At 40.0% G+C, this 18,599-nt stretch overlaps 1 protein-coding gene and 1 pseudogene across 1 annotated transcript; both read left to right on the forward strand.

Annotated features, from left to right (window-relative positions):
- The first annotated feature begins 386 nt into the window (after window positions 1-386).
- LOC140863367 (thylakoidal processing peptidase 1, chloroplastic-like) lies at window positions 387-2,474 on the forward strand. Its single transcript, XM_073266741.1, has 6 exons — window positions 387-1,395; window positions 1,505-1,573; window positions 1,649-1,717; window positions 1,808-1,894; window positions 1,993-2,060; window positions 2,196-2,474. The coding sequence occupies exons 1-6, from the start codon at window positions 667-669 to the stop codon at window positions 2,320-2,322; spliced, it is 1,149 nt and encodes a 382-aa protein (XP_073122842.1). The 5' UTR covers window positions 387-666; the 3' UTR covers window positions 2,323-2,474.
- A 1,888-nt stretch (window positions 2,475-4,362) lies between these two features.
- LOC140861928 (uncharacterized) lies at window positions 4,363-8,880 on the forward strand (annotated as a pseudogene).
- The last annotated feature ends 9,719 nt before the right edge of the window (window positions 8,881-18,599 follow it).

Genomic DNA, 18,599 nt, shown 5'->3' on the forward strand with positions numbered 1-18,599 from the left:
TATCCCTAGAAAATTTGAAGCTATGTACAACGTGTCAGGCCTTAATTAACCTAAATAATATGGGCCCCACATAATTTGTGTGGAACCGTCATGCCTTGTGCTGGCACAAGGCTTGACAGCTACCCATGGGTAGTATCGACCTATCCAATTGGAAAAAGCCAGGAAGGATAGAATGAGTCAACCAAACATAAATCAGTCAAATAGATCAGAGGGTACAAATTGCCCAACCAACCGATTCAAATTACAAGGTGGCATCGTTCTGTTTTTCCGTTATTATTCACTAGATAAAGGGTATAAACGTCTTTGGATTTTATTACTTGCTCCTCCTAGTGGGGCCAATAGACAGTGAGTATATACTCACTTGAAACTAACCAGTGATGAGAATTTCACCTCCCAAAAGCCGTCAAGCTCTACACCTTCTCCGGCGAAGCTCCACCATATCTCCGCCGCTTGCAGGGTGTCGATCTTCGATATTTCTTCATCATCTTCCCCCGCCCACTGTTACTAAGTCCACCTTTCAATTCCCTGTTCGTCATCCCATTCATCGCCGATCTCTTTTGTTCCGATGGCATCATTCTCCTTTTAGAGCTCTTGTTCATCTCAGTTCAAATCTCAAACCCAGAAATTTTCCTTTACTTCTTTATCGGCTTATTACGATTTGCGGTTATGGCTGTACGATTGACCGTCACCTACTCAGGCTTTATCGCCTCGAACATCGCCTCCTCTGCCTCCTCCAAGTGTGCTGGAACTCGATTTCTTCACGAGTGTGCGATTCGATCTAGAATATTCCAACACTCGCCGTCACAGAAGCCTGATTCCAATTACGCGGAGTTCCGCCGTCCCAGCTCAAGCTCCAATCCTATCAATTCAATGGGGCTCGTGTATTCGACGTTGTCTGAGGAATTTTTTGGTGGGAATTCTCAATCTCCCCTGGCTGTCGGTCTGAGTTCTTTGATTAAGTCAGTAGGGGTTTGCTCAAAAGTGAATGTTTTGGGGATTTCACCGCTTAAGGCTTCGTCTATTATTCCGTTCTTGCAGGGTTCTAAATGGCTGCCCTGTAACGAGCCCTCGAGCACGGATGTGGATAAAGGAGGGACCCTTTGTAGCGAAGAAAACAGTAGCGAAGGCAGTAAATGTTCTGAGGCGTTGGCTATGACAACTAAGTGTAGTGGTTCTAGCAGTGTAAAGGTTTTGCAACACAGGACTGGAAGTAGTAGCAAAAGTTGGATGTTGAAATTGATGAATCTCTGTTTCAGCTCTGAGGATGCAAAGGCAGCTTTCACAGCTTTCAGCGTTAGCATTTTGTTCAAATCGACTTTGGCTGAGCCAAGGTCAATTCCCTCAAGGTCTATGTATCCGACCCTTGATGTGGGTGATCGAATTTTAGCTGAGAAGGTATATTTTCCATCAAAACCGAAACAATCGCAATAAGAAAATGACGAGGAAAGCGTGTGATCTCTGTGCTAACTATTTTACCTCTTGTTTGTTATGTTTTGGCTTTCAGGTTTCTTATATTTTCAGGCAGCCAGAAGTATCAGATATTGTGATTTTCAGGGCTCCATCGATTCTTCAGGTATATTTGTTTGAGTTTATCGCATTTTGTCAAGTACAATTCAGAGAAGGGCGATAACTCATCATTTCTGTGCAGGAGTGTGGTTTTAGTTCATCGGATGTTTTTATCAAAAGAGTAGTAGCAACAGCTGGTGACTCGGTAGAAGTAAGCAATCTTTTATGGGTTTTCAAACGATTTTCCTATGGTCTTCTATTGTCTTTGCTCATCAACTAGTAATATTTTTACATCCCGCAGGTTCGTGATGGGAAATTGATGATCAATGGTACTGCCCAAGAGGAGGATTTCATCTCAGAACCCCTTGAATATGAAATGGATTTAGTGGTAATGGCGATTGCCTCTAGTTCATTTCGTCTTTAATCGCTTTTCTTGGGCTAATTATTGGGAGAAAACATATCACTCATTGGATCTATTGTGTGTAGATTGTGCCGGAAGGCCATGTGTTCGTGCTGGGAGACAATCGGAATAACAGCTTCGACTCTCATAACTGGTAATCACTCGATTCAGTTCCTTGGCAAATCTTGAACTGTATGATAATCTGCACTTTCCTTTCCCCAAGTATGTGTTGTGGAATGTGAGAGTCAAAATAATTCACGCAACATTTTGTTGGCCTTTGTTTTTACAGGGGTCCTCTACCTATGGAAAACATTGTTGGTAGATCTGTGTTCCGATATTGGCCTCCCTCGAGAGTATCGGACACGGTGCATGATACTTCCCGGCTGAGGAGTGGCGTTGCATTCTCGTGCTCCTAATATCCCACAGAAATGCCATCAGATAAAATTCTTTTGTCGATTCATTTATTGTGGATTCTTTTATGCTCGTGTAAATAATTGATCTAACCAACCTGTACTACTTTGATTTACCGGACACAAATTAAAATCTGTACGATGATGTTTAACTTTTATGCTTCTCCTTATCATAAAAGTTAAGACCAAGTTATGAGATGATAATAAATTTAAAATATGAAAGCACGGGCCATGATGCCAATGGAACTAATATTTGGGAAGCTTGATGGTTCGAATTCAACAAGTAACTGCAATTCAACATCGTTTCGTTGGCAAATTTCCCAATGCCAAGAATCAAATAAAGTGAACGATTTTCATGAAGCATTAATTAATTATTTGAATTACGCATGATTTTGTGTACCCCAGGGCCGGGATTCTTAAGCATGATTTTGTACGCATATGTTCGATTGTTTTATGTACAAATATTGATGCGATTACGGATAGCTCGCATGTTGATCACATGGTTAAGGACTCGTTGGAGATGCCTCGAAGACCAATTACGAGAGGTCGAGCTAAGAAGTTTAAGGAAGCACTTCAATCGTTGATGATGAATTGTCAAGAAAGCATTGGAATGTCTGAAGAATACTTTGGGGAATGTTACAATCTTATTGAAGTCCAAAGAAGTCAAGAGAGTGGAAAAAATATTAAAGAAAACACAAAAATTGGTGACAGGACTCGAGAGGCATGCGCGCCCGCGCCACTTCCAGCGCGGGCGTGTGAGTTTTGAAGAGGATGGACAGAAGCCCATGCGCGCCCGCGCCTTCCTGACGTGCGCCCGCGCCAGACGGATAGAAGCCCAATGCGCGCCCGCGCCAGATGGACAGAGAGTTATGCGTGCCCGCGCCTCGTGTTTTTACACACAGTTCGGCGTGTTTGTGTGTGTGCGAGACTTTTGATATTTTTGGCATTATTTTCTTATTTTGAGTCTTTTATTCCTACTAGGAAACTTTTAGGAAGATATTATCATATCTTTAGATATATTTTTAAGTTATTTCGCGATTTCTTTTATTATTTGTAGTTGTATTATAAATACAACAAAAATATTCATTATTGATATAGAATTCAGATTTTGATATTTATCAAATTAAAATTCTCTCTAGAATTTTATTAATCTTTTGCTTACCCAAAAATCAAACTTATCAAAGTTTTCAACTTTGTGGCGTTTGTCGATTGATTATCCTCGTGGGTTGTCAGAAACAGGTTTTCTGAAGGTCCCGTTGTGATCAATTGTTTTTCTCTTCGTGATTGTTTGTTGCTAGTTTCAAGTAAACTAGAGGTGAATAATCCAAAATCTTTACTTGTTTTCAAGATTGGGCAATTTCTTGATTTCTTTTGTTATTGAATTGAGGGTACGATTTTAATATAGTCGTGTTTGCCTTCCATACATTAAGAATTCATATCATTTGGAATCAAAGCCAAGGTTTTGAATCAAGTAAGTATCTATATTCATCTATCTCTGTTCTTCGCATTCTTCGTTCTTCTTATCCATTCTTCATCGTTCTTCGTTGGAATATTTCCTTCGTTGAATTTTTGTGTCGTTTCTTTCAAACTTGTTATCCAAGTCTCGTGTCTTGTGTTACAAGTTATAAATTCAAAAAAAAAAGTGATTTGAAATCGGTCAAAAAAAAAAAAGAGACCGAAATTGTCAAAAAAAAAATAAATTGAAGAAACAAGATAACTTGTGGACAATTTTTGTTCTTGTTCATCCTTGGGTGCAAGTCAAAATTCGATCATCCATAATATCTTATTCTTGTTTTGTAAATCTTCGAGAGTCGATCTTCAAGCGTCTAAAAGTTGTGCACTTGAGAGTTTTGTTCACTATTATACCAAGCAAAAGCCTACACAAATTGTGAGTGGAAAGAAAAAGAGTGATTGAGTGAATTCGTTTGGAGGGACTTGTGAGAACTTGTGTGAAAAATTTTATTACTAACTTTTTCTTGCAGGTACGGTGAGTTCTAATAGTCAAAATTTTTCAAGGAAGATTTGAGTACGATGATAAGGAAAGCGATGAGAGCTGAGTTGGAAACGATGCATGAAAGAATAAGTAAACTTAAAGTTAGTGAGGATGATGAGAGTTTTGGTGAGAATTCGGGTAGGAATAGGCGAGGTCAGGAGGATGGAAGAAATAGAAGAGAAGCAATGCGAGGGAGATATACTGAAGGGGGTAGAGAAGATGGGAATATTAGTGGGATTAAGATGAAAATTCCATCGTTTCATGGAAAATCTGATCCGGAGGCTTATTTGGAGTGGGAGATGAGAGTGGAATCGGTATTTGATTGCCACAACTACAACGATTCGAAAAAAATAAAATTAGCGGTTGTTGAGTTTGTGGACTATGCTCTAATTTGGTGGGATCAGCTTGTTACAACTAGGAGGAAAAATCGTGAGAGGCCTGTTGAAACATGGGAAGAGATGAAACAAATAATGAAGAAAAGGTTTGTTCCTAATTACTATTATCTTGATATGTTTAAGCGATTGCAGAATTTGAAGCAAGGCTCGAGGAGTGTAGAGGACTACTCCAAGGAGTTGGAGATTACTATGATTGGGGCTAACATTGAAGAGGATATTGAGGCAACCATGACTCGATTTCTGTGTGGTTTGAATAGAGATATTCAAGACCAAGTGGAGCTACGACATTGTGTTGATCTTGAGGAGATGGTACAATTAGCTATGAAAGTGGAGCTACAGCTTAAAAGGAAAGGCATTGGTCGAGTGTCCTCGGGTGGTGGAGCTACTACACCTTGGCGTCCAAACGTTGGCAAACGAGAGGATGTCAAAACGGTGTCCAAACCAAAAGTTGACACCAAGCAAGAAACGCCAAAACAAGGAGTGCAAGGTAAATCTGAAACTCCCAATAATCGTTCTAGGGACATTAAATGCTTTAGATGTCAAGGTCTTGGTCATATTGCTAGTCAGTGTCCTAATAAAAAAATAATGATTGTGAATGATGGTGGTGAGATTGAATCGGAGAGTGAGGAGGAGAATTATGATGACATGCATGCGTTGGAGGATCCCGATGACGAGGGATGTAATGCAGTTGTTGGTGAGTTGTTGGTATCTAGGAGAGTGTTGAATGTGCAACAAAAGGAGGAGGAAGAAAATCAAAGGAAAAATTTGTTTCATACTAGATGCTTTGTGTAAAACAAAGTGTGTAGTGTCATTATTGATGGGGGTAGCTGTACCAACGTCGCGAGTAGTGAGCTTGTTGAAAAATTGAGTTTGCCTACTTTAAAGCATCATCAATCATATAAATTGCAGTGGTTTAATGATATTTCTGAAGTGAGAGTGACTAGGCGAGTTGTGGTGCCTTTCTCAATTGGTAAATATGAGGATGAAGTGTTGTGTGATGTTGTTCCTATGCAAGCCTGTCATATCTTGTTGGGTAGACCGTGGCAATTTGATATGAAGGTGACACATGATGGTTTTAAGAATCGTTATTCTTTTACTATGAAAAAAGAGTCTGTTGTGTTGTTGCCTATGACTCCAAAACAAGTATTGGAGGATCATTTGAAAAAGACAAAGAGAGAAGAGGCCGAAAAAAAGAGTGAACCAAAAAGTGAGATGGCCTTAGAAAAAAAAAATGAAATAAAAAAAAATAAAGAAAAAAATGAGAGGAAAGAGGCCGATAAAAAAAAATATATGGCCCAAAAGAGTGAGTTGCGAGAGATTTTACATGTGCATACCCCACTTGTGTTGAATTTCTATAAGAAAATTCTCCTTAACACAAGTGATATAGCCGAAAATCTTTCGAGCAGTGTTGTTTCTCTCTTGCAAGAATTTGAAGAACTATTTCCGGAGGATCTACCTCAAGGATTACCACCTTTGAGGGGAATTGAGCATCAAATTGAACTTGTGCCCGGAAGTGCATTACCGAATCGTCCAGCTTATAGGAGTAATCTGGATGACACAAAAGAGCTACAAAGGCAGGTAAGTGAACTTCTCGATAAGGGATTTGTGCGTGAGTCGATGTCTCCTTGTGCTGTACCTGTTTTGTTAGTACCTAAGAAAGACGGTTCATGGAGAATGTGTGTTGATTGTAGAGCCATTAACAATATTACCATCAAGTATAGGCATCCTATTCCTAGACTAGATGATATGTTGGATGAATTGCATTGTTCTAGCATCTTTAGTAAAATTGATCTTAAGAGCGGTTACCATCAAATTCGGATGAGAGAAGGTGATGAATGGAAAACTGCTTTTAAAACTAAGTATGGATTGTATGAGTGGTTGGTTATGCCATTTGGGTTAACTAATGCACCGAATACTTTTATGATGTTGAAGAATCATGTTTTGCGTGCTTATATTGGAAAATTTGTTGTGGTGTATTTTGATGATATTTTGGTATATAGTAAGAAATTGAATGAGCATGTTGAACACTTGAGGATTGTGCTAATCACACTAAAAGCTGAACAATTGTATGCTAATTTGAAAAAGTGTGTGTTTTGTACAAAAGAACTTGTGTTTCTTGGTTTTGTTGTGAGTGCTCAAGATGTCAAAGTTGATGAGGACAAGGTAAGTGCAATTCGAGATTGGCCAACGCCTACTTCTATTGGTCAAGTTGGGAGTTTTCATGGTCTTGCAAGTTTCTATAGGAGATTTGTAAAAGATTTCTGCACTTTGGCGGCTCTTATGACTGCGGTGATCAAGAAGAACATTCCATTCTATTGGGGCGAGGAGCAAGAAAAGTCTTTTGATATTATTAAGCAAAAATTAATTAATGCTCCTTTACTTGTATTACCTGATTTTGCTAATACTTTTGAAATTGAATGTGATGCATCAGGTGTAGGAATTGGTGGTGTCTTGATGCAAGGTGGACGACCAATTGCATACTTTAGTGAGAAGCTAAGTGGAGCAGCGTTGAATTATCCTACATACAACAAGGAATTTTATGCCTTAGTTCGCGTGCTCGAGACGTGGCAGCATTATTTGAGGCCAAAAAAATTTGTGATTCATATGGATCATGAGTCTTTGAAGCGTCTCAAAGTACAACAAAAGCTGAACAAGAGACATGCCAAGTGGGTGGCGTTTGTAGAAACTTTTCCCTACATTATCAAGTACAAGCAAGGGAAGGAAAACGTGGTAGCAGACGCTCTATCACGAAGGTATGTGCTTCTGTCTACTCTAGATTCTAAGTTTTTGGGATTTGAGTATGTGAAGGAGTTATATGCTAGTGATCTTGATTTTGGAGAGAGTTATGCGTCATGTTTGCATGGTCCAAAAGATAAATTTTTCGTGCATGATGGATATTTGTTTAAGGAAGATAAGTTGTGTGTGCCTAAAATCATCCATACGTGAGTTACTTGTTAGGGAATCACATGGGGGTGGTTTGATGGGACATTTTGGTGTGGTTAAAACTTATGATACTTTGCATGAACATTTTTATTGGCCACATATGAAGCATGATGTTGAGAATATTTGTGAGAAGTGTGTGACTTGTAGGAAAGCTAAGTCTAAGACACAACCATATGGATTGTATACTCCACTGCCTGTTCCTAGTGAACCGTGGATAGATATTTCTATTGACTTTGTTTTAGGACTACCAAGGTCTAAGAAGGGGAGGGATTCTGTGTTTGTGGTGGTTGATTGATTTTTTAAGATGGCTCATTTCATTGCGTGTCATAAATCTGATGATGCATCTTATGTTGCGGACTTGTTCTTTAATGAAATTGTTAGATTGCATGGCATGCCTAGGAGTATTATTTCTGATAAAGATGCTCGTTTCTTGAGCTACTTTTGGAAAACATTATGGTGCAAGCTTGGTACTAAATTACTGTTTTCGACTACATGTCATCCTCAAACGGATGGTCAAACTGAGGTTGTTAATAGGACGTTAGCAACTTTGTTGCGTGCTATAATTAAAAAGAATTTGAAGAGTTGGGAAGAATGTTTTCCATTTATTGAATTTGCTTATAATCGTAGTGTGCATTCTACTACGAGGTATTCACCGTTTGAAATTGTGTATGGTTTTAACCCATTGACTCCGTTGGATTTGATGTCGTTACCTATGAGTGAAAGGGTTAATATGGATGGCAAGAAGAAAGCTGAGTTTGTGCGAAATTTGCATGAAAGGGTTAAGGCAAACATTGAAAAGAAGAACTTGCAATACACGAAGCAAGCAAATAAAGGTAAAAAGAAGGTTGTATTTGAACCGGATGATTGGGTTTGGTTGCATTTGAGGAAGGAGCGTTTTCCGGAGAAGCGGCATTCTAAGTTGTTACCTAGAGGCGATGGACCTTTCAAGGTCTTGGAGCGGATCAATGATAATGCCTACAAATTAGACTTGCCAGGTGAGTATAATGTAAGTACTACTTTTAATGTTTCTGACTTGTCGTTGTTTGATGTAGGTGATGATCGAGATTTGAGGACAAATCCTTTTCAAGAGAAGGGGAGGATGATGCGATTACGGATAGCTCGCATGTTGATCACATGGTTAAGGACTCGTTGGATATGCCTCGAGGACCAATTACGAGAGGTCGAGCTAAGAAGTTCAAGGAAGCACTTCAATCGTTGATGATGAATTGTTAAGAAAGCATTGGAATGTCTGAAGAATACTTTGGGGAATGTTACAATCTTATTGAAGTCCAAAGAAGTCAAGAGAGTGGAGAAAGTATCAAAGAAAACACAAAAATAGGTGACAGGACCCGAGAGGCATGCGCGCCCGCGCGCATCTGTGTAAGTTTTGAAGAGGATGGACAGAAGCCCATGCGCTCCCGCGCCTTCCTGACGTGCGCCCGCGCCAGACAAACAAAAGCCCATGCGCGCCCGCGCTAGATGGACAGAGAGTTATGTGCGCCCGCGCCTCGTGTTTTTACTCATAGTTCGGCGTGTTTGTGTATGTGCGAGACTTTTGATATTTTTGGCATTATTTTCTTATTTTGAGTCTTTTATTCCTATTAGGAAACTTTTAAGAAGCTATTATCATATCTTTAGATATATTTTAAATTTATTTCGCGATATCTTTTATTATTTGTAGTTGTATTATAAATACAACAAAAACATTCATTATTGATATAGAATTCAGATTTTGATATTTATCAATTAAAATTCTCTCTAGAATTTTATTAAGCTTTTGCTTATCCAAAAATCAAACTTATCAAAGTTTTCAACTTTGTGGCGTTTTTCGATTGATTATCCTCGTGGATTGTCAGAAACAGGTTTTCTGAAGGTCCCGTTGTGATCAATTATTTTTTTCTTCGTGATTGTTTTGTGACACCTGACTTGTAGTCTAACCTTTGTTAGGTATCACATTCCTTAACAACACTCTATGTGGGAATTTAATATCCCTAATTAAAGTGTCTTAGGCAGTAATAGATCATTTAAACGATTAGTGTGTGCGGAAGCGAAAGTAAAGATTTAATAATAAAATATCAATAAGGATCTTTTATAACAACAGGACTGAATTCTTAAACAAGTAGCAGTACATGGATAAGACATTTCTTTATTTTACTAAGCATATGGTCTCTGATGAGCATAAAAGAGACTACATAAAACATAATTGAAACATTATTTGTGGCAAAGATGGTTCATTCACTGACATTTTTCTTCATTATCCATATCTGGAAACCCTGGCTCTGGAAATTACAATAGAGAAAAAAATAAAGGAGGTTAAGTCTTTAAGGACTTAGTGAGAATAAAAGATTATTCATTGGATAAAATTTCCTGATAATAGTAGTAAACATCAGGATAATAAGCTTAAGTAGGTAGGTATGAATTCAATAGTTTAGTAGCAATCATTCCAGTTGTGATAAAGAGGGTGAGCCAAAGTGAACACGAATACCCGATTTTAACCCGCTGTTCATTGGACTCAATATCCAGACCGAAGTCCGTTGTCCAGGGCTCTCACTTCGAATAACATTCATTCATTCATTCATTCATTCATTCAATCAATCGATCAATCAATCATTTGATCTTTCGATCATTCCACCATCCGTTTTGATGATAGACCAATACATTATGAAAATCAGGTATAATAATATCGAATCAACAAATTAATATGAACAATAGTTAGGATATATTATAATTTCCAGGCCGAATGCCAAAGGGCTGTATAAAAATAATAATTCCTTAAGTAATGAAAACCTCACCTCAATACTTACTATCCGAATCAGTAGATAACTTCAAATTCCTATAATTTTAGGATATTTCATATGTTAGAAATACTACCAGATGCTAGGCTAGTTTATATTTAAAATTTGTTGCTCAAACAAGGAAGGAACATTTTGATAATTCATAAGAAAATTTATAATAATTTGAAAGTAGATCCAAAAATTTTGAAAATTTGACAGTATGTATAACTCAAAGAAATCTACAACTTTTGTGTTCAAAGCATGTCAATATTCCAAGTCGATCTTTGACCAAATCAGCTTTTCCAAACTGATTCTCTAGGTATATTGACCTCCGGAAAAATGATTCTTCCGGCAACTATTCTGGTCATAGGCCACCATTCTAGTATACTAGACATTACAGGGAACAACTTTTACTTTAAGATCTAGGCTAGAAACAGATTCTATCTTTGAGAAAATCGAGCCTCAATCTTGCGTCTAGCCACTTTCAAAACTCAAGTTTCAAAGATTTAAGGATTTATAAGGAAAATCATAACAATTCATGTACTTGTCAAAAAATTATGAAACTTGAAATATAAGCCTAAAATAAGTGCAAAAAACTACGGCTGCCGGAAATTTTGTTTTCTGCCGGCGCGTGTAAATCACGCGCCACTTCCGGCGGCGCGTGCACAGCTTCCGGCGGCCACGCGCGGCCCAAACGTTTACCGAAGATGTGTTGCATGATTTCCTACATTTTTTGTTGAATGAGTTTTCTCAAATTCCTAACCGAACAGTACCAGAAATGGAATAACCTACTGTGACTTTTACTCTACTAGACTGAAGAACAAAATACTGTTCCGACGTTATTCCCGGAAAAACGACGGTACTGATGCAAACTAGGGTACATCTGGAGCAACTTTCATGTTTAGACTAGGTTCAAATACTGAGAGTAAAGGTATGAAAAACGAGGGTGAAAACAGTACTTGCAAATGGTTTCTGAGCACTGTTTTTCCTTTCCGGACAGCGGTAGTTTAAGAATTTTAACGGAGAATCGGTTGATCTTTTTATGACACCTCCTTCACTACTATTTTACTGGACATCCTAAGTATCTTGTATAATTTTTTTGAGAATTTTGGAACGTGTTCTTGGGTATAAGTGAGTAAATCCCCTCTTTTTTCAACCTTTAAGCACAATATTCTCACACCTCTTCAACTTGACACTAGACCACTAATCATCACGAAAATCTGAAGGAAAGCTCATCAAATGAGGTATGTGAAGGGTTTCTATATATAGGAAAGAACCAAACATGATATCCTATCCATGGAACACACTTTCCGATCACCGGTTGGGCAAAGGGGAGGTGGAGTAGTGGCCAAGAAACCTATTAACAAGTAATATATATATATATATATAAGCATAAAGATATTATAATAATATATTTATAAAGAAATTTATTTACATATATATATATATATCAAATTAATTATCCTAAAAAAGGGGCATTACATTGTTTGTTGCTAGTTTCAAGTAAACTAGAGGTGAATAATCCAAAACTTTTACTTGTTTTCAAGATTGGGCAATTTCTTGATTTTTTTTGTTATTGGATTAATGCTACGATTTTAATATAGTCGTGTTTGACTTCCATACATTAAGAATTCATATCATTTGGTATCAGAGCCAATGTTTTGAATCAAGTAAGTATCTATATTCATCTATCTCTGTTCTTCGCATTCTTCGTTCTTCCTATCCGTTCTTCATCGTTCTTCGTTGGAATATTTTATTCGTCGAATTTCTGTGTCGTTTCTTTCAAACTCGTTATCCAAGTCTCGTGTCTTGTGTTACAAGTTATAAATTCAAAAAAAAAAATTGATTTGAAATCGGTCAAAAAAAAAAAGTAGAGACCGAAATTGTCAAAAAAAAAAAAATAAATTGAAGAAACAAGATAACTTGTGGACAATTTTTGTTCTTGTTCATCCTTGGGTGCAAGTCAAAATTCGATCATCCATAATCTCTTATTCTTGTTTTGTCAATCTTCGAGAGTCGATCTTCAAGCGTCTAAAATTTGTGCACTTGAGAGTTTGGTTCACTATTATACCAAGCAAAAGCCTACACAAATTGTGAGTGGAAAGAAAAAGAGTGATTGAGTGAATTCGTTTAGAGGAACTTGTGAGAACTTGTGTGAGAAATTTTATTACTAACTTTTTCTTGCAGGTACGATGAGTTCTAATAGTCAAAATTTTTCAAAAGAAGATTTGAGTACGATGATAAGGGAAGCGATGAGAGCTGAGTTGGAAACGATGCATGAAAGAATAAGTAAACTTGAAGTTAGTGAGGATGATGAGAGTTTTGGTGAGAATTCGGGTAGGAATAGGAGAGGTCAGAAGGATGGAAGAAATAGAAGAGAAGCAATGCGAGGGAGATATACTGAAGGGGGTAGAGAAGATGGGAATATTAGTGGGATCAAGATGAAAATTCCATCGTTTCATGGAAAATCTGATCCGAAGGCTTATTTGGAGTGGGAGATGAGAGTGGAATCGGTATTTGATTGCCACAACTACAGCGATTCGAAAAAAATAAAATTAGCGGTTGTTGAGTTTGTGGACTATGATCTAATTTGGTGGGATCAGCTTGTTACAATTAGGTGGAAAAATCATGAGAGACCTGTTGAAACATGGGAAGAGATGAAACAAATAATGAAGAAAAGGTTTGTTCCTAATTACTATTATCGTGATATGTTTAAGCGATTGCAGAATTTGAAGCAAGGATCGAGGAGTGTAGAGGACTACTCCAAGGTGTTGGAGATTACTATGATTCGGGCTAACATTGAAGAGAATAGTGAGGCAACCATGGCTCGATTTCTGTGTGGTTTGAATAGAGATATTCAAGACCAAGTGGAGCTATGACATTGTGTGGATCTTGAGGAGATGGTACAATTAGCTATGAAAGTGGAGCTACAGCTTAAAAGGAGAGGCATTGGTCGAGTGTCCTCGGGTGGTGGAGCTACTACACCTTGGCGTCCAAACATTGGCAAACGAGAGGATGTCAAGACGGTGTCCAAACCAAAAGTTGAGACCAAGCAAGAAACGCCAAAACAAGGAGTGCAAGGTAAATCTGAAACTCCCAATAATCGTTCTAGGGACATTAAATGCTTTAGATGTCAAGGTCTTGGTCATATTGCTAGTCAGTGTCCTAATAAAAAAATAATGATTGTGAATGATGGTGGTGAGATTGAATCGGAGAGTGAGGAGAAGAATTATGATGACATGCCTGCGTTGGAGGATCCCGATGACGAGGGATGTAATGCAGTTGTTGGTGAGTTGTTGGTAACTAGGAGAGTGTTGAATGTGCAACAAAAGGAGGAGTAAGAAAATCAAAGGGAAAATTTGTTTCATACTAGATGCTTTGTGAAAGATAAAGTGTGTAGTGTCATCATTGATGGGGGTAGCTGTACCAACATCGCGAGTAGTGAGATTGTTGAAAAATTGAGTTTGTCTACTTTAAAGCATCATCAACCATATAAATTGTAGTGGTTTTGTAGTGACCCAACTCGGATCCACTACCTAATTAGAGTTACAATAAAAGCGCATGAAATAAAAGCTTAAAACGTGAAGTGCGGATAATTAAAATACAACAAATCCAATCGGCAGAATACAACCGACGATATCACAAGTGTATAAGTACTGCTATACAACCAAATCAAAGGTTCAGGGTAAATAAATCCCTACCCTCTACAACCTCACACTCTCCCAAGCTCAATCCTGCTGAGAGCCGCCTGGACCATCCAGCCTCAAACCTGCCCCATCATAAGGTACACAACGAATACCCAAACACAGGGGCGTGAGCTAGAACGCTCAATACGAAGCAATGATATAAATACAAATATGCGCACACAGATGATTTAAAACTCAAGTAAAAACACTTGCTCATGGCGCCGAGAATATACAGTACCGGCTAAAGAGCGACTCCGCGGGGTACTCGTATATTCTATATCAGGGTTGAGCCAACCCCATCCTGACCCGAATCCAAAACAGGATACAAGCCTCATGTGGAAGCTGTCATACCTGACTCGAGTCCAAAATGAGATCATTGTTCCCTATGGAGATTGTCAATGACTCACATCTCTCCGGATGCAGTCACACATAAAATCATGTATGTGCTAAGACGGTAAAACATGCTAAAACATGATAAAGCATATAGCACATACTCATGCAACATACATGCAAATATATCATGCCGGCTATCTCGGTCAGTACTTACGTACCTCTAACACTGCTGGACAACCTAGCTCCACTGGCCTATACTCCAAGCCTACTAGTCCAGTCTACTGCTACTACAATGCAATTACCCATGCATGAATAATTAAGCTCTAAAAGTCTTAACTAAGCTATAGCATACTCCTAAATATTTTTAGGAATCCAGAGCTATACTTGCGTCCGTTGATAGCCCTTTTCTGTCGATAGCCTCAAAACTATGCCACAGCTCCGCTACGACGTCTAGACCGCTGCGCCACTTCTGGAATCTCGATAGGACTCCTAGATCTCCCTAGATCTGAGTCAGAAGGCTTAGGAATCGAGAGAGAAAAGAGGAAAAGGTGCAAAGAAAATGAATTTTGGATCCCCTATTTATAGACACAGTTCGGAGCCTCCGAACTCGACTTCGGATCCTCCGAACTGGTTCGGATCCCCCGTTCCTGACTTCGGATCCTCCGAAGTCCCATCAATGATGTCATCCATGACGCATTATCTTCGGAGCCTCCGATCCGAGTTTGGATCCTCCGAACCCGTTCGGATCCTCCGATCTTAGGTTCGGATCCTCCGTTCCAGTTCGGAGCCTCCTAACCCAGTTCGGAGCCTCCGAACCATCCGAACCCTCGGAACCCTCCCGGCCATTTTCGAGCGTTCCGGATCCATTTCTGGACTCCGTTAATCCATTTGAAATTTTTTTAATTATGTTTTATTAAATCTAAACATGATCACTTGATTAATTACCTATTAATCATTAATTCTGGATACGGGTCACTACATTCTCCCCCACTTAAGAAATTTCGTCCTCAAAATTAAAGTTAGAGGAAAAGTACGAAACTCCACACGAACGTTCTTTATTACAACTGAACAAGTACAAACTCGATACAAGAAAGTACAAAATCTCAAAACAACTCTGGATGCTCAGCTCGCATCCGGATCTCCAGCTCCCAAGTTTCTTCTTCAGTTCCTCTACGCTGCCACTGCACCATCACTAGAGGTATGCTCTTATTACGAAGTACCTTGTCCTTCCTGTCAAGAATCCGCAGGGGTTTCTCCATATACGATAGATCCCGATCTACCTTTACCTCGGTCGGATGCAAAATATGCGACTCGTCCGCCACATACTGCCTCAACAAGGACACGTGGAACACATTGTGGATCTCCGAAAGATCGGGTGGCAAGGCCAGACGATAAGCCACATCCCCAACCTTCTCGAGAATCTCGAAAGGACCAATAAATCTAGGTGTCAGCTTACCCTTGCGACCAAACCTCATCACCTTCCGAAAAGGTGACACACGCAAGAAAACATACTCCTCTACCTCAAAATGAAGTGGCCTGCGGTGAGTGTTCGCATAGCTAGCCTGTCGATCCTGGGCTGCCTTAATCCTGCGTTGGATCAACTCTACTGCATCAATCATCTGCTGAATCATCTGAGGACCCTCAACATGACGCTCGCCAACCTCGTCCCAAAACAAAGGTGTACGACAACGGCGTCCATAAAGAGCCTCAAATGGTGCCATGCCAATGCTGCGATGGAAACTATTGTTGTAGGCGAACTCCACCAAGGGTAAATGATCATGCCACGCTGGACCAAAATCCATCACCGCCGCGCGAAGCATATCCTCTAGAGTGAGAATAGTACGCTCCGACTATCCGTCCGTCTCTGGATGATAAGCCGTACTCAAGCTCAAAGTAGTACCAAGGGCTCGCTGGAAACTACCCCAAAATCTCGAGGTGAATCTCGGATCTCTATCGCTGACAATGCTCAACGAAATCCCATGCAATCGAACAATCTCCCGCACATACAATTGCGCCATCCTATCAAAGGTGTAATCGCGGTTATAGGGAAGAAAATGCGCTGACTTTGACAACCGATCCACGACAACCCAAATAGCATCACAATTCCTGGAAGACATAGGCAAGTGGGTGACAAAGTCCATCGTCACATGCTCCCACTTTCATTCAGGAATCTCTAAGCTGTGAAGTAACCCTCCGGGTCGTCTAAACTCTGCCTTGACTTGCTGACACACAAGGCATCGGGACACAAACTGATAGATACTGCGCTTCATCCCTTTTCACCAAAATCGAGTGCGAAGATCCTTATACATCTTCATGCTGCCTGGATGTACAGAGAATCGACTGCGGTGAGCTTGCGATAAGATCTCATCCCTCAAAGTTGAATCCTCGGGTACCACAATGCGACCAGAAAGACACAACAGACCATCTCCCTGCAAATGGAAACCAGAAGTATTATCACCCTCAGCCAAACGGGTTAACTTCTGCGTCTTCAGATCAGAATTCTGAGCTTCCCGAATTCGTCGATACAACGCTGGCTCTGCAAGAAAAAAAGAAACACGAATCCCTTGTTGTTCTTTTTTATGACGGAATGTGAATCCTGAAGAACAACACTCTTCCACTGCCTTCCGTACCGAATTGGTATGAAGGAAACTCGCATAGACTTTGCGACTAAGCGCATCAGCAACAGGATTTGAAGAACCTGGATGGTACTTGATCTCACAATCGTAATCCTTCAACAGATCCATCCAACGACGCTGCCGCATGTTCAACTCAGCCTGAGTGAACAGATACTTCAAACTCTTATGATCAGTGAATATCTCAAATCGTTCTTCGTACAAATAGTGACGCCATATCTTAAGAGCAAAAACAATGGCTGCAAGCTCTAAATCATGTACGGGATAGTTCTACTCGTGAGTCTTCAGCTGTCTGGAGGCATAAGCGATCACGTGGCCATTCTGAGTCAACACACACCCCAAACCCTGGAGAGAAGCATCAGTGAAGACTACAAAACCACCTGATCCAGACGGTAAAGCAAGAACTGGAGCTGTCGTCAGAAGACGTCTCAACTCACGAAAACTGTCTTCACAAGCATCAGACCAAACGAAAGAAACGTCTTTCTTCGTCAACTGAGTCAAAGACTTAGCTATCTGAGAGAAATTCTCCACAAAACGACGATAGTATCCTGCTAAACCAAGGAAACTACGAATCTCAGGAGCTGTAGTCGGACGTGACCAATTCAAAATAGCCTCTGTCTTGCTAGGATCAACAGATACGCCCTCCTGAGAAATGACATGACCAAGGAACACAACTCGGTCAATCCAGAAGTCACACTTACTCAGCTTCGCGTACAACTGTCTCTCCCTCAAGACATGCAGTACAGTATAGAGATGGTAGGCATGCTCATCCATGCTGCGAGAATACACCAAAATTTCATCGATGAACACAACCACGAACTTATCCAGAAAGTCGCGGAAAACTCTGTTCATCAGATCCATAAAAACAGCTGGAGCATTCGTCAGACCAAACGGCATCACTAGAAACTCATAGTGTCCATACCGCGTACGAAATGCTGTCTTAGGAACATCCTCTTGTCGAACTCGCAACTGATGATACCCAGACCAAAGATCAATCTTTGAATAGACAGAAGTACCCTGCAAGTTATCAAAGAGATCATCTATCCGTGGAAGAGGATACTTATTCTTCACTGTCACCTGATTCAACTGACGGTAGTCAATATACAACCGCATCGAACCATCCTTCTTTTTGACAAACAGTACTGGGGCTCCCCATGGCGAAACACTAGGTCGAATATGACCCTTATCAAGAAGATCTTGCAATTGCTTCTGCAGTTCTTTCATTTCTGACGGTGCCAATCGGTAAGGAGTTCTGAAAATTGGTGTAGTCCCTGGCACTAACTCAATGTCAAACTCAATCTCCTTTACTGGTGGCAAACCTGGAATCTCCTCCGGAAATATATCTGGAAAGTCACAAACCACTGGTATCTCTCGGATATCTGGCTCTCCTAAGGATGCGTCAATGGCGTAGATAAGGTAGCCTTCCCCGCCAGACTCTAAAGCACGCCGGGCCTTCAGAGCTGAAACCACTGGCATCGGGGGTCGCGCTCCCTCACCATAGAAATACCATGACTCGTCATCCTCTG

This window comes from Henckelia pumila, chromosome 4 (assembly GCF_033568475.1).
Source record: "Henckelia pumila isolate YLH828 chromosome 4, ASM3356847v2, whole genome shotgun sequence".
NCBI classification, from domain to species: domain Eukaryota; kingdom Viridiplantae; phylum Streptophyta; class Magnoliopsida; order Lamiales; family Gesneriaceae; genus Henckelia; species Henckelia pumila.

What these genes read in the sequence shown, in the direction of transcription:
- LOC140863367 (XM_073266741.1), top strand. Translation starts at nt 667, where the DNA reads ATGGCTGTACGATTGACCGTCACCTACTCAGGCTTTATCGCCTCGAAC. An exon ending in CAGCTGGTGACTCGGTAGAA is followed by an intron (nt 1,718 to 1,807) that starts GTAAGCAATCTT and finishes TACATCCCGCAG; the next exon opens with GTTCGTGATGGGAAATTGAT. An exon ending in AATATGAAATGGATTTAGTG is followed by an intron (nt 1,895 to 1,992) that starts GTAATGGCGATT and finishes TATTGTGTGTAG; the next exon opens with ATTGTGCCGGAAGGCCATGT.